The sequence below is a fragment of the Alternaria infectoria genome, assembly GCF_024043175.1.
Source record: "Alternaria infectoria strain BMP 0036 chromosome Unknown scaffold_1, whole genome shotgun sequence".
Lineage (NCBI taxonomy): Eukaryota > Fungi > Ascomycota > Dothideomycetes > Pleosporales > Pleosporaceae > Alternaria > Alternaria infectoria.
The window spans coordinates 160,113-175,148 of NW_026250690.1; the positions used below are offsets into that span (position 1 = coordinate 160,113).

The window sequence follows — 15,036 nt, forward strand, 5'->3', positions numbered from 1 at the left end:
CATATGTAGCGAATTGACGGGGGAATTAAGGTTGGGCTCGTCAACGCGCGGGAATGATACAGTATAGTAGCAACGACCCAAACAATCTATAAACACATACTGAGTATCGCGCTGCAATTTGGAGAGCTTGAGTACTACACTAAAGGAATGCGGTCATGTGCATGCATGCCAGTGATATATCTCACGTGACAAAGCTACCCGCTTTCGTAGCATAATGGTTGGCTAGCATCTTAGCGCAGCGTTCTGACTCCTCGGTTCCACGCTTCTTTGACGCGTTCAATTACATATGACCAGGGAACAAGAATACCTAAGTATGTACTTAGATCGTACGACTTACTCATTCCTCTTCTATCGTCCTCACCATATCCAATCTTACCGACTCCATCACAACGTAATCACACGATGGACCGTAACGAAACAGATACTACCGGCTACATAGCGCCAAAGCCAGTCGCATCCGAGGAGGGCAGCCTCGACCACGTTCTGGACGTTCTGGCATCGCATCAACATCCTTTCCTACTCGTTGGATGCGCGGCACAGCGATGGATGGGGTCTGCCGGAACAATGACAGATGTATGCGAAATTCTCATCCGCCACAACACGCTGAAAGCCGTCGCATCGGATCTTCTAGCCACTTCAAGATGGACACTCAACGAACAAGATCCAGAAGATATTTTTGGCAATGACCCAGTATCGAATTGCGACGCCGATATCGTTCTCCGGCAAACATTCACCGAAAACGAAGACGAATTCCGCTACCTAGCTCTTTGGTCCGACACCGCATATCATCTCGACATAGATAGCTGCATCACTATCGAAGTCCCCGACGTGTACTATTGGCAGCCTATCCTCGTCGAAGAGACCTGGCATCCAGCTCTGCACCGAGAGAATGGATGGTGGTATGGTCCTCGTGTGCATCCAGATACGAAGGTGCCAGATTCGCCTCTTGGGGCGCATCCCCCCGCCATCTTTTTCCCCGGCTTACCGCGCGGCAGAAGCGCAAGCCACCCAAGTCCCATTTTGGTCCCGAATCTTACTACCTATCTCGACTCGCTGATCTACCATGCCATCCACTACAAGACTAAAAACCCGGGCCTTTGGGCCGTGTCGTTGTGGCAGCTGAAGAATCTGACGAGATATCTGTATTTGGAGCTAGACCATCAGCAGCTACCGCTGCTGATTGAGCTGGACGAATATGAGTTCATGGAAGCCTATCTAGGGAGATATGTGAGAAAGCCAAGGTTTGTTTTTCGTAAGGACGAGAAGGGAGAGTTTGAGGCAACCAGGGTGAGGGAGTGGGATCCTAAAAGCTTACCAGAGTGGTGTTGGACGAACCCGTGGACAGGTACCTAGGTAGGCATTGATAGACGAAGTCTGATAGCCTTTGAGGCAGCGCGCTTACAAAGATAGTCCATTTGCTATTACTCAATAGACACCATAACTTGTGCCGTGTGTGTGCCTATAGGGAAAATAGAAAGGTAAGCCGTCACCGCCAACGGTCCGAAGACGCGCCTCCGCATACTCAACACGATAAGATAACCGCATGCCGATGAGAAGCCTTTGGCGAATGTCGAGGATGTAGGTAGGAAGGATAGTGCGGCATGCGCTTGCACTCGGCCATCATGCTGACGGCACGTGACTTCCTGCAACTTGGGCGCTAAGAGGTTTTGAGCCGAGAGTGACGTCACTAGGTATCATCGACTTGTGCCTTTTCCCCAGGACCATCCAGCATACAGCCCGTGATCGGCCGTCGTACATCGGACATCGTGTTTCGTACAATTGGTTTTCGAGGGAATGCATTCCAAGGTTCGCAGCGTTTGTTATAGCGAGAATCGCAATATGCATGGCCAACCCTCAATGCCTGCCCCTACCCAGGAGGTAATGGAGATACTAATCACGCAAAGCATACTTGATGGAGAGCTGTCAAGATGTGTCAAGGTGGTTACTAAACGCCTGAGGAAGGTTTGATTTGTGTGCGTGATTACTCACATGATCTGAGACGTAGCTTCACGACAATCGGGCCTACCATGATAAAGTGCTGATGGTAAAAGGAAGAGGCATCGTAATCTTTATGTCGCTTATCGGCCCTCAGCACAATCAGTTTCTCCCGAGATGCCTCCAAGCTTTGATCTAGCATAGTCCTTCTGCGGTAGATCGGGAAGATGGTCACAATGTGCTGAATGCTCTTATGAATGGTTCTCAGAGATTTAATTACGATTAACAAGACATGCTAAACGAGTCTCTATTCTACAACAACTCGCACCTTCGGGTATCATCCTCTCATCAACTCAATTAAAACTACATGATCGGATCTATAGCGGAGGAGCGTTAGGGTCCATCATGCACTGATCGACACGCATAAGCTGCTTGCCAGTAGCCTTGGCGATCTGAATGAACTCCCGAAGGTAGCTGACAGTGCTAGGGTAGAGGTAATGGAGAACCACAAGGTTACCACCCTTGTCGACGTCACGCTGGAAAGCAACCTTCTGCTGCTCAGGGGTGTCGGTCTCAGCCCACAACCAATCCTCAACATCGACGCTCCAGTTGACAATCTTGGCGGTGTTGCCGACGGCCTTTGTGAGGCGCGAGCGCATGCGGGCACCCTCGGTACCGAAGGGAGGACGGAAGTAGGTGGAGGTCAAGCCGTTGAATTGCGACTTCATGGCCTTGACGTCCTCGTTGTACTCCCAGTCAATGGATGCGTAGTCGGGGAGACCTTCCATCTTAGGGTGAGTGAAGGAGTGAAGGGCGAGCTGGTGACCCGCGGACATCATCTCCTTGTAGACGTTGGTCAGGTTGGTGGAGGCGTCGAGAAGGGGAGCGCCGACGGTGAAGAAGGTCACCTTGACGTCCTCCTCGCGGATGATCTTGAGGACTTCCTGGGCGAGGTCGGGTTGACCGTCGTCGATGGCGAAAGCGAAGGAGTTGGGGCGCTTGCAAGCGAAGACTAGGTCACCAGTCTCGTCCTTCTTGGGAATGGTAGTACCGGCGGGAACAGAGGAGACGATCTCGATAACGGAGAGGGTGACAGACTCGCTGCTGTGGAAACCCTTGAGCGCGAAGCCGACGACGCGGGAGAGGTTGATGTTGAAGTGGCTGATGGGGATGTAGATGTGTCCGTTCTTGGCGTAGCGGCCGGCCTCAGCGGAATCCCAAGTCTCAGGGAAGGGAGCGATCTCGGTGTTGCACTGGCTGTTGTGCTGCTGGAAAGCGACAGTGAAGGCAGTGGTACCGGTGTAAGCAATGTGGAGGTACGATCCCTTGTACTTGGTGAAGTCGGCACAGCCACCAGACACTTGGGTGTAGTAAGAGTAGTCGGCGTCGGGGGACTTGATGGTGAGCTTGCCGCCAGCGTACTGGAGAGACATGCCCTCGTCACCACCGTGCCAGTTGCCCATGGCGTTGGTGTTGGCGTTGGCGAACTTGTCAATCACGAGGCCGGTAGCGGATGGGTTGCTAGGAGCGGGAACGGTAGCAGAGGCGCCGGGGTCGGCAGAGGTAGGAGGCACAACGTATTCTCCAGAGTTGCCGCAGTAGAAGGCCATGGGACCGAAGGAAGTGGTACCAGAGAATCCGGAAAAGAGGATAGTGGTGAGCTTCTCGGTGTTGAGGCCAGCGAACTTGCTGAAGGGAATGGTGTACAGCTTCTCAGTTCCATCGAAAGTCCATCCAAGGTCAGTTGCGGACGCGTAGGTGGACTTGGGGTTGGTTGCGTCACAGTTGTCCGAAGAGTCGAGCTGAACGGACAGGGTTGCGCCCTTAGGAGCCTTGATGCGAAGAGAAATACCGGTGTACTTGTTCTTCTTCGCGTCGACGCAGGGGAACTGGGTGTAGAAGTACGAGTCGGCCTTGGGAACGAACTCGACGTGGTTAGTAGACGGCTTTCCAACGGTGATGGAAGTCATGGAAGCATCATCAGAGGTAGGGTATCCCATGGCGTTGTAGAACAAGAAAGTCAGACGCGATTGAGAAATCCAGTCATCGATCAACAAAGGAGAGCAGGTTCCAGCTGAGGCCGTGGGAGACGAGATTGTTGTCATGGTGCTGCGGACCGAGGAGCTCGAGGTGGTAGCCACCCTGGTTGCGGAGACGGAGGTGCTGCCACCAGCACTGCTGCCGCAACCAAAGGCGATGTTGCTCATCTGCCATGTGTCGGTGGTGGAAGAAAATCCAGCCCAAACGAAACCGGTAACAGCATTGGCGTTGGCACCAGAGAACTGAGACAGAGGGATGTTGATGGTCTGAGTGCTGCCAGTCAATCCAGAGATCGAAACGTACTTGGAAGAGTACGTCGTAGCCGAGCAGCTGGTCTTGGTCTGAATCTCGAGGGTCGCGGAGCCACCGGCAGGTCCCTTCATCTGGAAGCTGATAGAGTTGTATCCATTGGAGCTAGCTGCCTGGCAAGGGAAGGTCTCGTAAAAGTAAGAACCTCCAGCTGACTTGGGCTTGAAAGACAGGACACCGCCGCTGGCCGAGATCGAGGACATGGATCCGTCATCTGCGCTGATTAGCCTTTCTTCATGTGCAGGACTTCAACCGGACCTACCACTGGTCCACTCGCCCAAGCTGTTCTGGTTGGAAGCCTTCTTAGAGAAGTCGTCGATCTTGAGGGGTGCGCTGCAGGCTGCGTTGACAGTCTGGCTGGCAAGTCCGGCCAGAAGGCCTATTAGAGTAGTAACACGCATGTTAAGCGTAATAAAGCGAGTGTGTTGCAAAAGCGAATGTACGGAAGTCTATGACTTCCAAGAGTGATGAGTCTCTGCACCCCGAGTTGACGGTAAGGGCGATGAGTGACAGGCGATAACTCGTGAAGATCTTCCCAGGCGCAGACTCTCCCTAGATATATCTTTCTCTCCGACGCGGCGGCGCGAGACCTGACACGAGCGAGATTAGTCTAGTGGCCTCGGCATGCACGTCTTCGCGCAGCAGCCCTGTCGCTTCTACTATAGTAGGGCCACACGGTCTATTTCGGGTCAGCAGAACCTGGGCGTTGGTAGATCACCGGAGCGCTTGTGCTGTATCAAGGATAGGTCGGCTTACTGTTCGGCTCGGGGAGCGGCTAGGACATGGCGACCCCTGAACTCGATACATCGTTTTCTAGGCGTTTGTGGAGCACGGCGTCCCATTGTATGGTAATCATCGCTACTCATGGTGGGTATACACTGTTACGACCGGTCAACGGGGCGCCCCCCGTTCCTTTGCGATGTTTGTGCTGCGGCGTTGATGGCGTAGGTTATTGCTATGACGTCCACGGTCTATGAGACACAGCTCCAAAAACTCTCCGCGCAATGAATTTGGTTCGGGCTCGGCTGAAACAACCAAGTTTACTGCAATTCTAGTCCGCGCCTCAGGCTCAACGCAAGGAAAGATATTCTCCAAGATACGAAGGCCAATACTTGGCCTCGCGAAGAGTGCGAAGGCGTACTTGGCCATTACCTATGCCGAGTGTGCCGTGCAAAGACAGCAGCGGGGTGGAGTGATGATAGTTTGCTGGTGGCTGCAGGAACCGAGAGACGGCGCGCGCCACCTCCAGGAGGAAAAGGAACTATGCCCTACGCAAACGAGCATTGCCACTGCCGTGACAGAGCCTGCAGCTCGGGTCAATCGACAGAATCAAAGAAAATCCACGAGAAAAGGAACAACCTTCGCAGTTCTAGACCATGATGCAGGCAACGTTGCGGATCTTTGTAGATTCTACAACCTCAAGCGGTTGTGTCTATCGCCGTCAGCACCGCATGACATGAAAACAAAATGGCCTGAGTAAGGATGCATATACGAAGTGGGACAGCGCACAGTTTTTTTCCTGTTGTGGTGGGATGCACCGGTGATGCTGGTAGGATGGGGTTCATGCCGCTTGCTGCGAGTCGGAAGCACGGCGGAGATTGACGGCATTCGAAGCAGCAGTCAGGCCTGCCATTTCCACCCAACACTCCATGCTCTCGCAACACAACATTTGCACCATGCCTGCCAGTACAGAATGCGATGCCCAAATTGCCGCTGGATTCCGCAGCTGGATGCTGACTATGTGGCGTTGCAGCTGCAATCTCCCCCTCGGTTCCCCTGCCAAGGCGTCGCGCCATCCAGCCGCTCCGGATTGTTTCGCGTTTAAGAGACAGGCCTCGAAGCAGTTAGCACTGGAGATATCGGAATCACGCCGGGATATGTCTTGGCTTTACATGACTAGTGTTTGCTTTTCGGACGGTAGCTGGGCGGAGAGACCATCGCTCCACTCGCTGCACTTGCGAGGCTGGCGCGCTCCGACAGCACCGACCATAACGAATCTTCATCTCGATCTGCGATCCGTGGTTCACCCGGTCATTGTTCTCCAGGCAACCTTATATGTTCAGTCAATGATGTTGACATAATGGAGGCTTCTTTCCATCTTCCGTGTTTATGGACAGCTCGCCAGCAAGAGCAAAAGACAGCAATAGGATATGGCCATATGTATAGCTTTCCGGATATTCGCCGACTTATAAGCTGGAATAAACACGTAACGGGAAGGCGACTCCCGTGCATCAGCTGCGCCGTACAGCAATACATTCGCCTTTTTTCATTCACGACCCATCACACCTTAGCACAGGGATAGATGTGGTAGGCTTCAGATTTCCGAACCCAGTCGTCATTCAATTGAGAGGTATGGGAGGGTGCTGGCGAATAGAAGAGTCGAACAACGCAAGAATGGGTTCGGCTTCGTCGCAACTACAGATCCCAAGTCATCAACGCCCTGCATACGGTCTCACGTAACGTACTCCACTTCTTTCCACATTGGAAAGAACACTGTCCCTCGCGCAATGAACTTCACAGCAATGAGAGATCAAACACATATGATGGAGATTGTATGACGGAACAAACTAAGTTAGGAAGTTTCCTGCCGTGAACGCCGTTTATGCTTCCTGGGTATCGTCGCCATCTCTCATCTGTCCACCAACACTCTGGAATGCAGCCTGGATTATACACTCCGTCCGTCTCATCTTTCGATGTATACAGTCCACGTAGAAGCAACAATGCGTTCCACTCGAGTCTCAATCATCCTTGTGGAGACGTCCGCATGCACCGCCATAGCAAGATGCTGCAGGACGAACGAACAAGTGGCAACGAGGACGTGTACGTTCGGCGCCATTGCGAGTGCACTCGGCGCAGCTGTCGCGAGTGCTATCGCAGGGCAGACCATTGGAGGCACAGTGCTTGCGCTTGATGACGCGGTTGTATGAGCTCGAAGAGCCATCACCGATGCTACGACAGCACGCGTGTTAGCGTATGCATTCAATGTGGTGTGAAATATTAGTGGCTTACCTGGTGCCTTGCTCGCCGATTGCGATTGCAATAGGGGCGACATCGACTGTACTCGGACGCATGGCGACCTCGTTTGAAGGGACAGAAGAGTGGGATAGGGCAAGAATAGGATCGATATCCGTCTCAACGACAAGTGTGAAGTCATTGACACGAGTTGTGAAAGAGATATCTAGTAGCTACGACGCGATATGAGGTGATGGGATGACTGCTGGTATAGGTATGAGACCATCTACTTGTGTCTCAAAGTACGTGGGTCTAGAGAAAAGCTATCAGAATGCGCGAAATCTCCATGTTACTTTACCTCGCAGGACACATTACGAGGGGAACATTCATTCAAGAGTAGCATATGGTCAGGTCGAACGCAAATTTTTATGCATACATACTAGGATATGTACGTATTTGTAACGACCTTGTCACGGCCCGGCGGCGATATCAGTATGTCATCCTGCCCTCTGTAGTTCCAAAATGCCCTGTATGTACACACGCGGTCACTTGTACTCCATCATCTCGACCTTCTCCCCGGTGTTGGCGACCTTGACCTCATCATCTACGTGCATACGGGTGCAGCTCGGACGACAATGAGCACGAGGCTTGTCGTACAAACCACACTTAGCGATGGTGGGCGCCCTAATCTGTTAGCAAAGTCATCCCATAACATACGGGAAGATGAACATACGGAGTAGCGGTGGCCTGGGTGTCCAAGCCGAGAGCCTTGAACCCAGACTCGAGAGCAAGGATCTTCTTGTCCTTCTCAGCCTGCATACTGGCCATTTGCTCCTTAAGCCTGGCGACCTGAGCCTCAAGCGTCTTGACCTTGGCGGCCTCAGCCTCAAGTGTGGTGATGTAGTTGCCCATGGACTCTTTCTCCCTACGGTCGACGCGGAACAACTCCTTGGTCTGGCTGTGACGGACATACTCAACGCCAGCTTTACGATCGGACTCCTCTGACTTAGCCTTCCACTCGGCGATAGTCAGGGGTGAGCTACAGAGTCAGACACGACCCTACGATGTAGGGAGTTGTGGGGAATACTTACTCATCTTGACGCATCGGGGAACCCGTTGGGGAGGGCGAGTCGGCGAGGCAACGGCGGACCTTCTCCTCGTGCGTGAGCTCACGATCTTGAGCACCCGACCCATCGTCGTTGTAGTCCTCGTAGTCCTCGTAGTCATCGTACTCCTCGCCGTCGTAGTCCTCACCCTCATAGGCGGCTGAGTGCGGGGAAGTAGGCTGGTTTCGCGAAGCCGATCGCGAACGTCGGGGCGAAGCCGAACGAGCGCGTGCAGGGGAGCGGGAACGGGTCATGGTCATTGTGATCCTGTTCGAAGTCGATATAATGAAGTTGCGACAAGTGGTGTAGGAGTAATGAACAGTTGTCGCAAGGCAGATAAGTAGCCAGAGAAGGTCCAAGCGCTACTAGCTTTCTCTCGCTCGTGCGGTGTGTCACCGCGTGTGTTGCCTAGGGAAGTTTTTCAAGAAATGACGCATTGGCGCTAACCTGCTGTGCAAACAGAGCTTCATTTGAATCAATCGAGACACGAAGAGTGCGTCTCCATAGCACTATCGCTCACTGATCTTTCCTTCCCTACGTCTCGACACCACGCGCGACTATCAGACTACAACAGTCATGAGCGAACCGGCGCAGATTCCCGATATCACTGCGGCCCAGGGCGACCCTGTGGTAGATCCAGCGTACGTCGATGCCTTCCATGCTGTATTCAATTGGTTCACCGCGCTGACAAGTTTTGAAGCCAGTCGTCCATGTCATTGCCCGTCCATACGGAGGATTCGCAGGCAGGCGACCAGATGCTTCGCGAGGAGGAGCAATCGCCGCCGGCGATAGTGGAAGGCACTTCAGCGACAGGCACCTCAGCGACAGGCAGCCTGACCGACGAAGATGAACCTCCTACTGCTTCCATGCCCGTCCTCCGAGTCGGTTACAACCGCGTCATCAAGTGCGTAACATGTCGCGCCAACGACCTCCCGTGCGACAACCTCGACCCTTGCAACGAGTGCTACAAAAACGAGACCGATTGCGTTCGCCGTCGCTGCGGCTTTGCGGCTAAGGAGATTGGAGAGCGCTGCGAGCTGCTCTGCGACCGTCTTCACTTCAGCGACGTGGCTAAGGAGAGCGAGGCAGACAGCGACAAGATGAACAAGCGCAAACGGGAGGTAGAAGACAGTGGCGCGGAAGAGAAGGGCCCAGATAAGGCAATGAAGGACGCGGTCTTGGAGGAGAGGACATCGGACGAGCAGGCAGAAGGATGTAACAGCCTGGAAGAGATGTGGTTGGCGGCAAGGACCACTGCAGAAAGGGAAAGGATAAGAGATCGCATGATCGACGAGCAGATGGCAAGAGCGAAGGAGGAAGTGGCTGCAAGGATGGCAGCGGGAGAGTACCAGAAAGACGACGTGACAAAGGGTGAGGACAAGAAGGCCAAGAAGTCTGCTGTTGCCATCGCATACGCGTATCTCGCAGATGGAACCAGAGTCGCGGCGCAGGATGTTGAAGCTATGGAGTCAGCTTTGTCGTAAGGATGAGCATCGCTTGTGGCGATCAGGCGCGACGGCTTCAGGGATGACAGGGCGCCTCATCGCACTCACGATATCTTCTGTAGACCGTCAGGCCGAAGTATCGCCTAGTCGTCGATCGTGGAGGAACGACATATTGTATGCCGCGGCGACGTTTGGAGTAGGTATCTTGCGATAGAAATCCGCTGAGATCCTCCTGGGGTGGCTCTGAATGTACGAAAAGATACCATGTACGTGGTTGTAGACTGTATCTTTGTGATTAGTAGAGACGGTGTCTTCATTGTGGTTGTGTGGTTGGTAAGCTTCCGGCTATTCCTACCAATCAGCACGGCCCCGCTTCCGGTACTAAGGTAGCCTACATCATCACCAGTTGACGTCTTCCTTCCTATGTCCACACGACATTTCCTCAACATCGTTCGAGATCCGTTCATCTCCAAATCTTATCGCAAATCCAAGTTGATACAAAAGACACCCAGGATGGCAAACACCAGCGAGTTGCGTCTCTACCGACGTCCCACTATGCGCCAGGTAATGACCAGCTGACAAATGCAGTCTAGTACGACTAGCACAGAGACTCGTTCGAGATGGGCCTTGCAGGATAGAGCATACAGCACGTCGCGTACGAGGCCTTCTCAACGGAAAGTATGCATTCGACACCCTGAATGCGCATCATGTTTGGGAACTGGAGTTGCGTTACCCACAGTATGATCAACCTTCTCACCCGTATGCTCTTACTGTGCTGAACATACAAGATATTTCGTACCAATCTCAAGCTTCACTCCCCACGCCAAACTATCGCGAGGCTCCGCTGTTGACGGGACAGATGGCGGCGCACACCTAGCGAGTCTCACAGTCGGCAATCGCAGTAGCAATCGCATCCTCATCTTCAACACCGGCAAGCTCAAAGATCTTGTAAAAGTCGACTTTCGCGCTGTTGATCAGTGGTTCGAAGAAGACATGGAGATATATGGCCATCCCAAAGACCCATACAAGCGCATCGATATTCTACCATCTTCCCGAAACGTCAGGGTAGCTATCGACGGCGTTACACTTGCTGAGAGCTCAAGCGCCTTATTCCTTTTGGAGACGACGCTGAGGACGAGGCATTATTTGCCGCCGACGAGCGTCAATTGGGAGTACCTCACACCGAGCGACACGCTGACTTTGTGTCCGTACAAGGGTCGCGCGGAGTACTACAACGTCAGCGTTGGAGGCAAGCTGTTTCGGGATCTTATATGGTACTACAGATACCCGACTGCGGAGAGCGCGCCTATTGCTGGACACATGTGCTTCTATAACGAGAGGGTGGAGGTTTATGTCGATGGTGTGAAAGAGACGCCTTGATAGCGGCTGTTCACGGTCTGCCAATACCGACAAAGCATATCTGTAGTCATTGCATTAGCTCTCTTCGCGTCGGAAATACAGGAACTCTCCTTCACGCAACAGATAGAAAGTAAACATCTTCCTCAAGCCTTGCCACAAGGGAAAGGTACTCAATGAAAATAGTCCATCCCGCGATGCATACTCATGGCTGACACCAGAGCTACAGGCGACCGGAGATGAACAAGCCCGTGTATCAACTCATCGCTTGCGAACAAACGACAAATCGCACATCAAACTTGCCCACCCAATTCAGGCGTGTAAGTTCTCGTGAAAACTAACCTGAGGAATGAACTGCACTGCGGGTGAGACTCCGATCGGGCTGTCAGACTCGAGTCGAAGTATGAATCTCTGGCGAACGTTCCAAGAAGCTTGGTCAGTTCCTCGCACTTGCCCCCAGCACAACGACGCACTCAAGATCTCGTGAAACCTTGATATGTGACATTCGAAGTGACTCATCAGTAAGAGAATCCCTTACGATGAGCCCAAGCCAATGAGCAGTTGAGAAGGCAGTAAAGACAGTTGAAGAAGAAAAGAGCAAGTTGGAGCTCATATGGATATCAGAGCCCGCCAAGAGCTTGGCGCGCTAAGGCGCACGTGACGTCCGTGCCCGGGTCATCCGCGGGGATTAGTGACAACGAGGTGAAGGAGGAATGTACATATAGAAAACTGGGGAGGGAACTTGATACTCTGAGTCACTGTGGTTCCCGTGACGCGGAGATTTAGCGCCGATTTCGCCTGATTGCCCGCACTTGAACTGGCCATATTGATCGACCTTCACTGCCACATCTGCTACCGACATTCCAAGATTACATCACAAAACCATTTGCAACATGGCTCCTTTGACCGCACGAAAGCACCCAAACCTCGTCCTCACGGTCCTTGCAGGGGTTCTCGCCCGCAACCGAGAGCTCACCGACCAAGTCGCATCACTGTCGGCTGAAAATGCTCAGATTCAAGACGACGCTGTTGCCCACGACCGAGAGCTCAGCGGTCAGATCGCATCACTGTGGGCTGGCAAGGTTCAGATGCAAGACGCAATGGCCGAGCAGGACCTTCAACTTCAAGCTCTCGAGCAGAAGAACGAGATGTTGACCAGCGAGAAAGACCAGCGGGATTTCGCCAATCTCGACCAGGAACTAGCGGATTCAAGACACAAGCTGGAGGCAGAAGAGTCGGCTGACCATCACGCCTTCGTCTCCTTCGCCTCACGCCGCAAGTCACACACCAAGAGTGCGGTGAAGCTGTCCCAAAAGCGCGGACATGAGGCTGACAAGTAAGTCGATTTTCACTGCTACGAGGAAGAGGACTGACCTTACAATAGTAGCCCGGCCAAGCGCATCAAGAAGGTCAAGCACACCCCCGCAGCGGTGTGCATTGAATGCTTCCACTCCAAGACCACCAAACATTGCGACGGAGCCTCCACCTGCTGGCCCTGCCAGTTTCGCGACAAGGACTGCAAGCGCATGAAATGCAAGAACTTCGCCACCGGAACATGTCGTATCGTCAACTGCACCTTGGCCCACAGCGACAGCGGTTTCCCCAAAGAGATCTTGGAGGAACACCACCATGTCCCGCAGTCGCTCGAGCCTCCGCCCTTCATCCCGCCGAAGAACTAGCCGACTACGAAGTGAGTTGCCGCGTCGCGCGAGGATGGCAAAAGAGCTATGGAGACTTTATACTGGTTTATGATGGATGGAGGAGCAGGCCAGAAGAGGATGTATACGCATGACAGCACTGTATCTGGTCGAATGTGATCGCAGGTCTCAACGACAACCTCCTGGGCATATTGATGGCAGCGAGATGATACAGTGTTGCTGCGACGTATTCGGCAAACCATCGTAGAATAATTGATACAAGATACTGGAAACGTCCTCTTTTACACATCTGTGACTACTATGAGACGAAATCTTCTCACTTTCACTTAAAAACAACGCCATACTCATTCCACCATATGGGCTGATTCCAACCCTGAACCAGCGTCTTCCCACCTGATCCCGTACACACATTACCCTTACCAACCTGTTCGTTCACCTGATACTTCCCATCATCGGCTCGCCCATTGTCCCAGGTGACCGGCAGTCCAAACCCAATGTGACAATAGCGCCGGGTAATAGGCGCGAAGCCGCGGACTTCGAATGTTACAGGGACAGAGATATCGGGCTTCTTCTTGTCGGGGTTGGGCAGCTTGAAGGTGTAATCGGCGGTAAGAGGCGGCATGATGGGCATATTGTGAGGATCGAAGACAGGCTTGGGCAACATCGGTGGCATGGGAGCGTTGGCGCGGACGTGGTCGTCGCACCATTTCTTTGCTGCCTTGTGGAAGTCTTCGAGAGTTGGGTGGGGCTTTGATGAACAGGATTGCTTGTCAGCTCGCTGTACGTTGTTGGTTGGCTCTGCGACTGGTGCGGCGAGGACGAGGCTCAAGAGGAGCGAGGCGGAGAGAAGCTGACACTTCATGATGGGATATGATAGCTGTATTTCGACTACTTATGTGCGATGCTTTGGTTGCTGAGTAAGGTGGATATGTTGCTGGTGGCTGTGTCAGTGGCAGTAATATGAAAGTATGGTCTTCGGGTTGAGGAGTAGTGCAGTAACGGAGCACACATTATATACCTCATGCGAGTCACATTGCTACTGTGAGTATCGGGAAAGGGTACGAAGCTATTTTTCAACACCATGATTTCCACTGTGTTTCCTCTCCCACGCCTTTATTTCGATACACTGTGTAGCTTCGGGAGTGGTATTGCAACGAGATGCTCGTGAAGCGGAAGGTCGTGGCAAGACAGCTGTCGAGTGTGATCGTTACGGTCGGTGAAATCAGGCGCGAGGAACGAGAAACGTATTGCAAGCGGGAGTCACGGCGGACTTGTGAAAGAAGCCACAAATGCGCTATGACAGTCGATCTCTTATACTACACCGCAATTACTCGAATTTAGTGCAACACTTTACTTTTCAACCAGCGTTATGATTAAGTCGCGGATATCAAGCTTACCGATGGGCAAAGTCAAACATTTCTTTCGTTCGCTAAGTCGTCGACTGTCGATCTCCATGTTCAAAGCGCGTGGCGATTCCATAGGGTCGCGCGAATCAAGCCCTTTCTCTTCTCTGGCGCAACACGACACCGACAGCAAATCTATCTCGACAATAGAAACCCAAGCAACGTCCCACAACGAAGCGCGAACGTCGCCGTCTACGCCACCGATCGCGCCAATCGACCGCACATGCCCCGAGACAGTGAAGCGGGGTGGAGCGTCCATCGATAGCGCTCCGAGAAAGGATACGGTCAATCAGCGTATAAGCGATTTGAATGCGTATGCAGGTCTCCAAGTCAATATTGCGATATTGCGTTTCGTACACAGGCTACCGCTGGACGAACTACGTATCATTGGCCAGAGACTGACGCTGTCTTCGTCTTTTGCTGCGGGAAATACATTTGAGGAAGATGATCGGCGTCTTCCACGAAGCGTCGCGCGACCAAAGACTATGAGCCTTGCCAGTACAGCTAGGGACTTGAGTAGGTCTTTCGTATGTGGCCCGGATAACAGGATTGAACGCAACCGTACTGGAGACGAATATCGACACGATCAATGTGCCGTACACGAAAGGCCGAGTCTCTATTCTTCGATGATGGACATGGAATCCCATGCGGACGCAATAACCCTTAGCCTCACCAGTCAAGAGAGCGCCTCAGCATGGTCGTTCGCGTGTTCTTCGGCGCAACTCATCGAGCGGGAACACGCAACTCTGCAGCGTGGAGTTGCGGACATGGAGCGCGCGCCTTCCTTCACAACACGATCGGCCGACTCATGTGATCTCTTCCTGGTATCCAT

General features: G+C 52.9%; 7 protein-coding genes across 7 annotated transcripts; 4 read left to right on the top strand and 3 right to left on the bottom strand.

The window, feature by feature from the left end:
- Positions 1-402: 402 nt before the first annotated feature.
- Positions 403-1,353, top strand: J4E92_000062 (uncharacterized protein; the record flags this gene model as incomplete). Its single annotated transcript, XM_051491481.1, is given in 2 exon segments — positions 403-409; positions 422-1,353. The coding sequence occupies 2 exon segments, from the start codon at positions 403-405 to the stop codon at positions 1,351-1,353; spliced, it is 939 nt and encodes a 312-aa protein (XP_051356993.1).
- Positions 1,354-2,312: 959 nt separating this feature from the next.
- Positions 2,313-4,685, bottom strand: J4E92_000063 (uncharacterized protein; the record flags this gene model as incomplete). Its single annotated transcript, XM_051491482.1, has 2 exons — positions 2,313-4,498; positions 4,547-4,685. The coding sequence occupies 2 exons, from the start codon at positions 4,683-4,685 to the stop codon at positions 2,313-2,315; spliced, it is 2,325 nt and encodes a 774-aa protein (XP_051356994.1).
- Positions 4,686-7,781: 3,096 nt separating this feature from the next.
- J4E92_000064 (uncharacterized protein) lies at positions 7,782-8,496 on the bottom strand (the record flags this gene model as incomplete). The annotated part of the gene is made up of 5 exons (XM_051491483.1): positions 7,782-7,840; positions 7,898-7,920; positions 7,970-8,275; positions 8,328-8,443; positions 8,491-8,496. The coding sequence occupies 5 exons, from the start codon at positions 8,494-8,496 to the stop codon at positions 7,782-7,784; spliced, it is 510 nt and encodes a 169-aa protein (XP_051356995.1).
- Positions 8,497-8,918: 422 nt separating this feature from the next.
- Positions 8,919-9,826, top strand: J4E92_000065 (uncharacterized protein; the record flags this gene model as incomplete). Its single annotated transcript, XM_051491484.1, has 2 exons — positions 8,919-8,983; positions 9,043-9,826. The coding sequence occupies 2 exons, from the start codon at positions 8,919-8,921 to the stop codon at positions 9,824-9,826; spliced, it is 849 nt and encodes a 282-aa protein (XP_051356996.1).
- Positions 9,827-10,342: 516 nt separating this feature from the next.
- J4E92_000066 (uncharacterized protein) lies at positions 10,343-11,167 on the top strand (the record flags this gene model as incomplete). The annotated part of the gene is made up of 3 exons (XM_051491485.1): positions 10,343-10,351; positions 10,435-10,442; positions 10,597-11,167. 3 exons carry the CDS (start codon positions 10,343-10,345, stop codon positions 11,165-11,167), a joined length of 588 nt encoding a protein of 195 aa, XP_051356997.1.
- Positions 11,168-12,036: 869 nt separating this feature from the next.
- Positions 12,037-12,822, top strand: J4E92_000067 (uncharacterized protein; the record flags this gene model as incomplete). Its single annotated transcript, XM_051491486.1, has 2 exons — positions 12,037-12,479; positions 12,531-12,822. The coding sequence occupies 2 exons, from the start codon at positions 12,037-12,039 to the stop codon at positions 12,820-12,822; spliced, it is 735 nt and encodes a 244-aa protein (XP_051356998.1).
- Positions 12,823-13,123: 301 nt separating this feature from the next.
- J4E92_000068 (uncharacterized protein) lies at positions 13,124-13,663 on the bottom strand (the record flags this gene model as incomplete). Its single annotated transcript, XM_051491487.1, has 1 exon — positions 13,124-13,663. The coding sequence occupies one exon, from the start codon at positions 13,661-13,663 to the stop codon at positions 13,124-13,126; it is 540 nt and encodes a 179-aa protein (XP_051356999.1).
- Between the last annotated feature and the right edge of the window lie 1,373 nt (positions 13,664-15,036).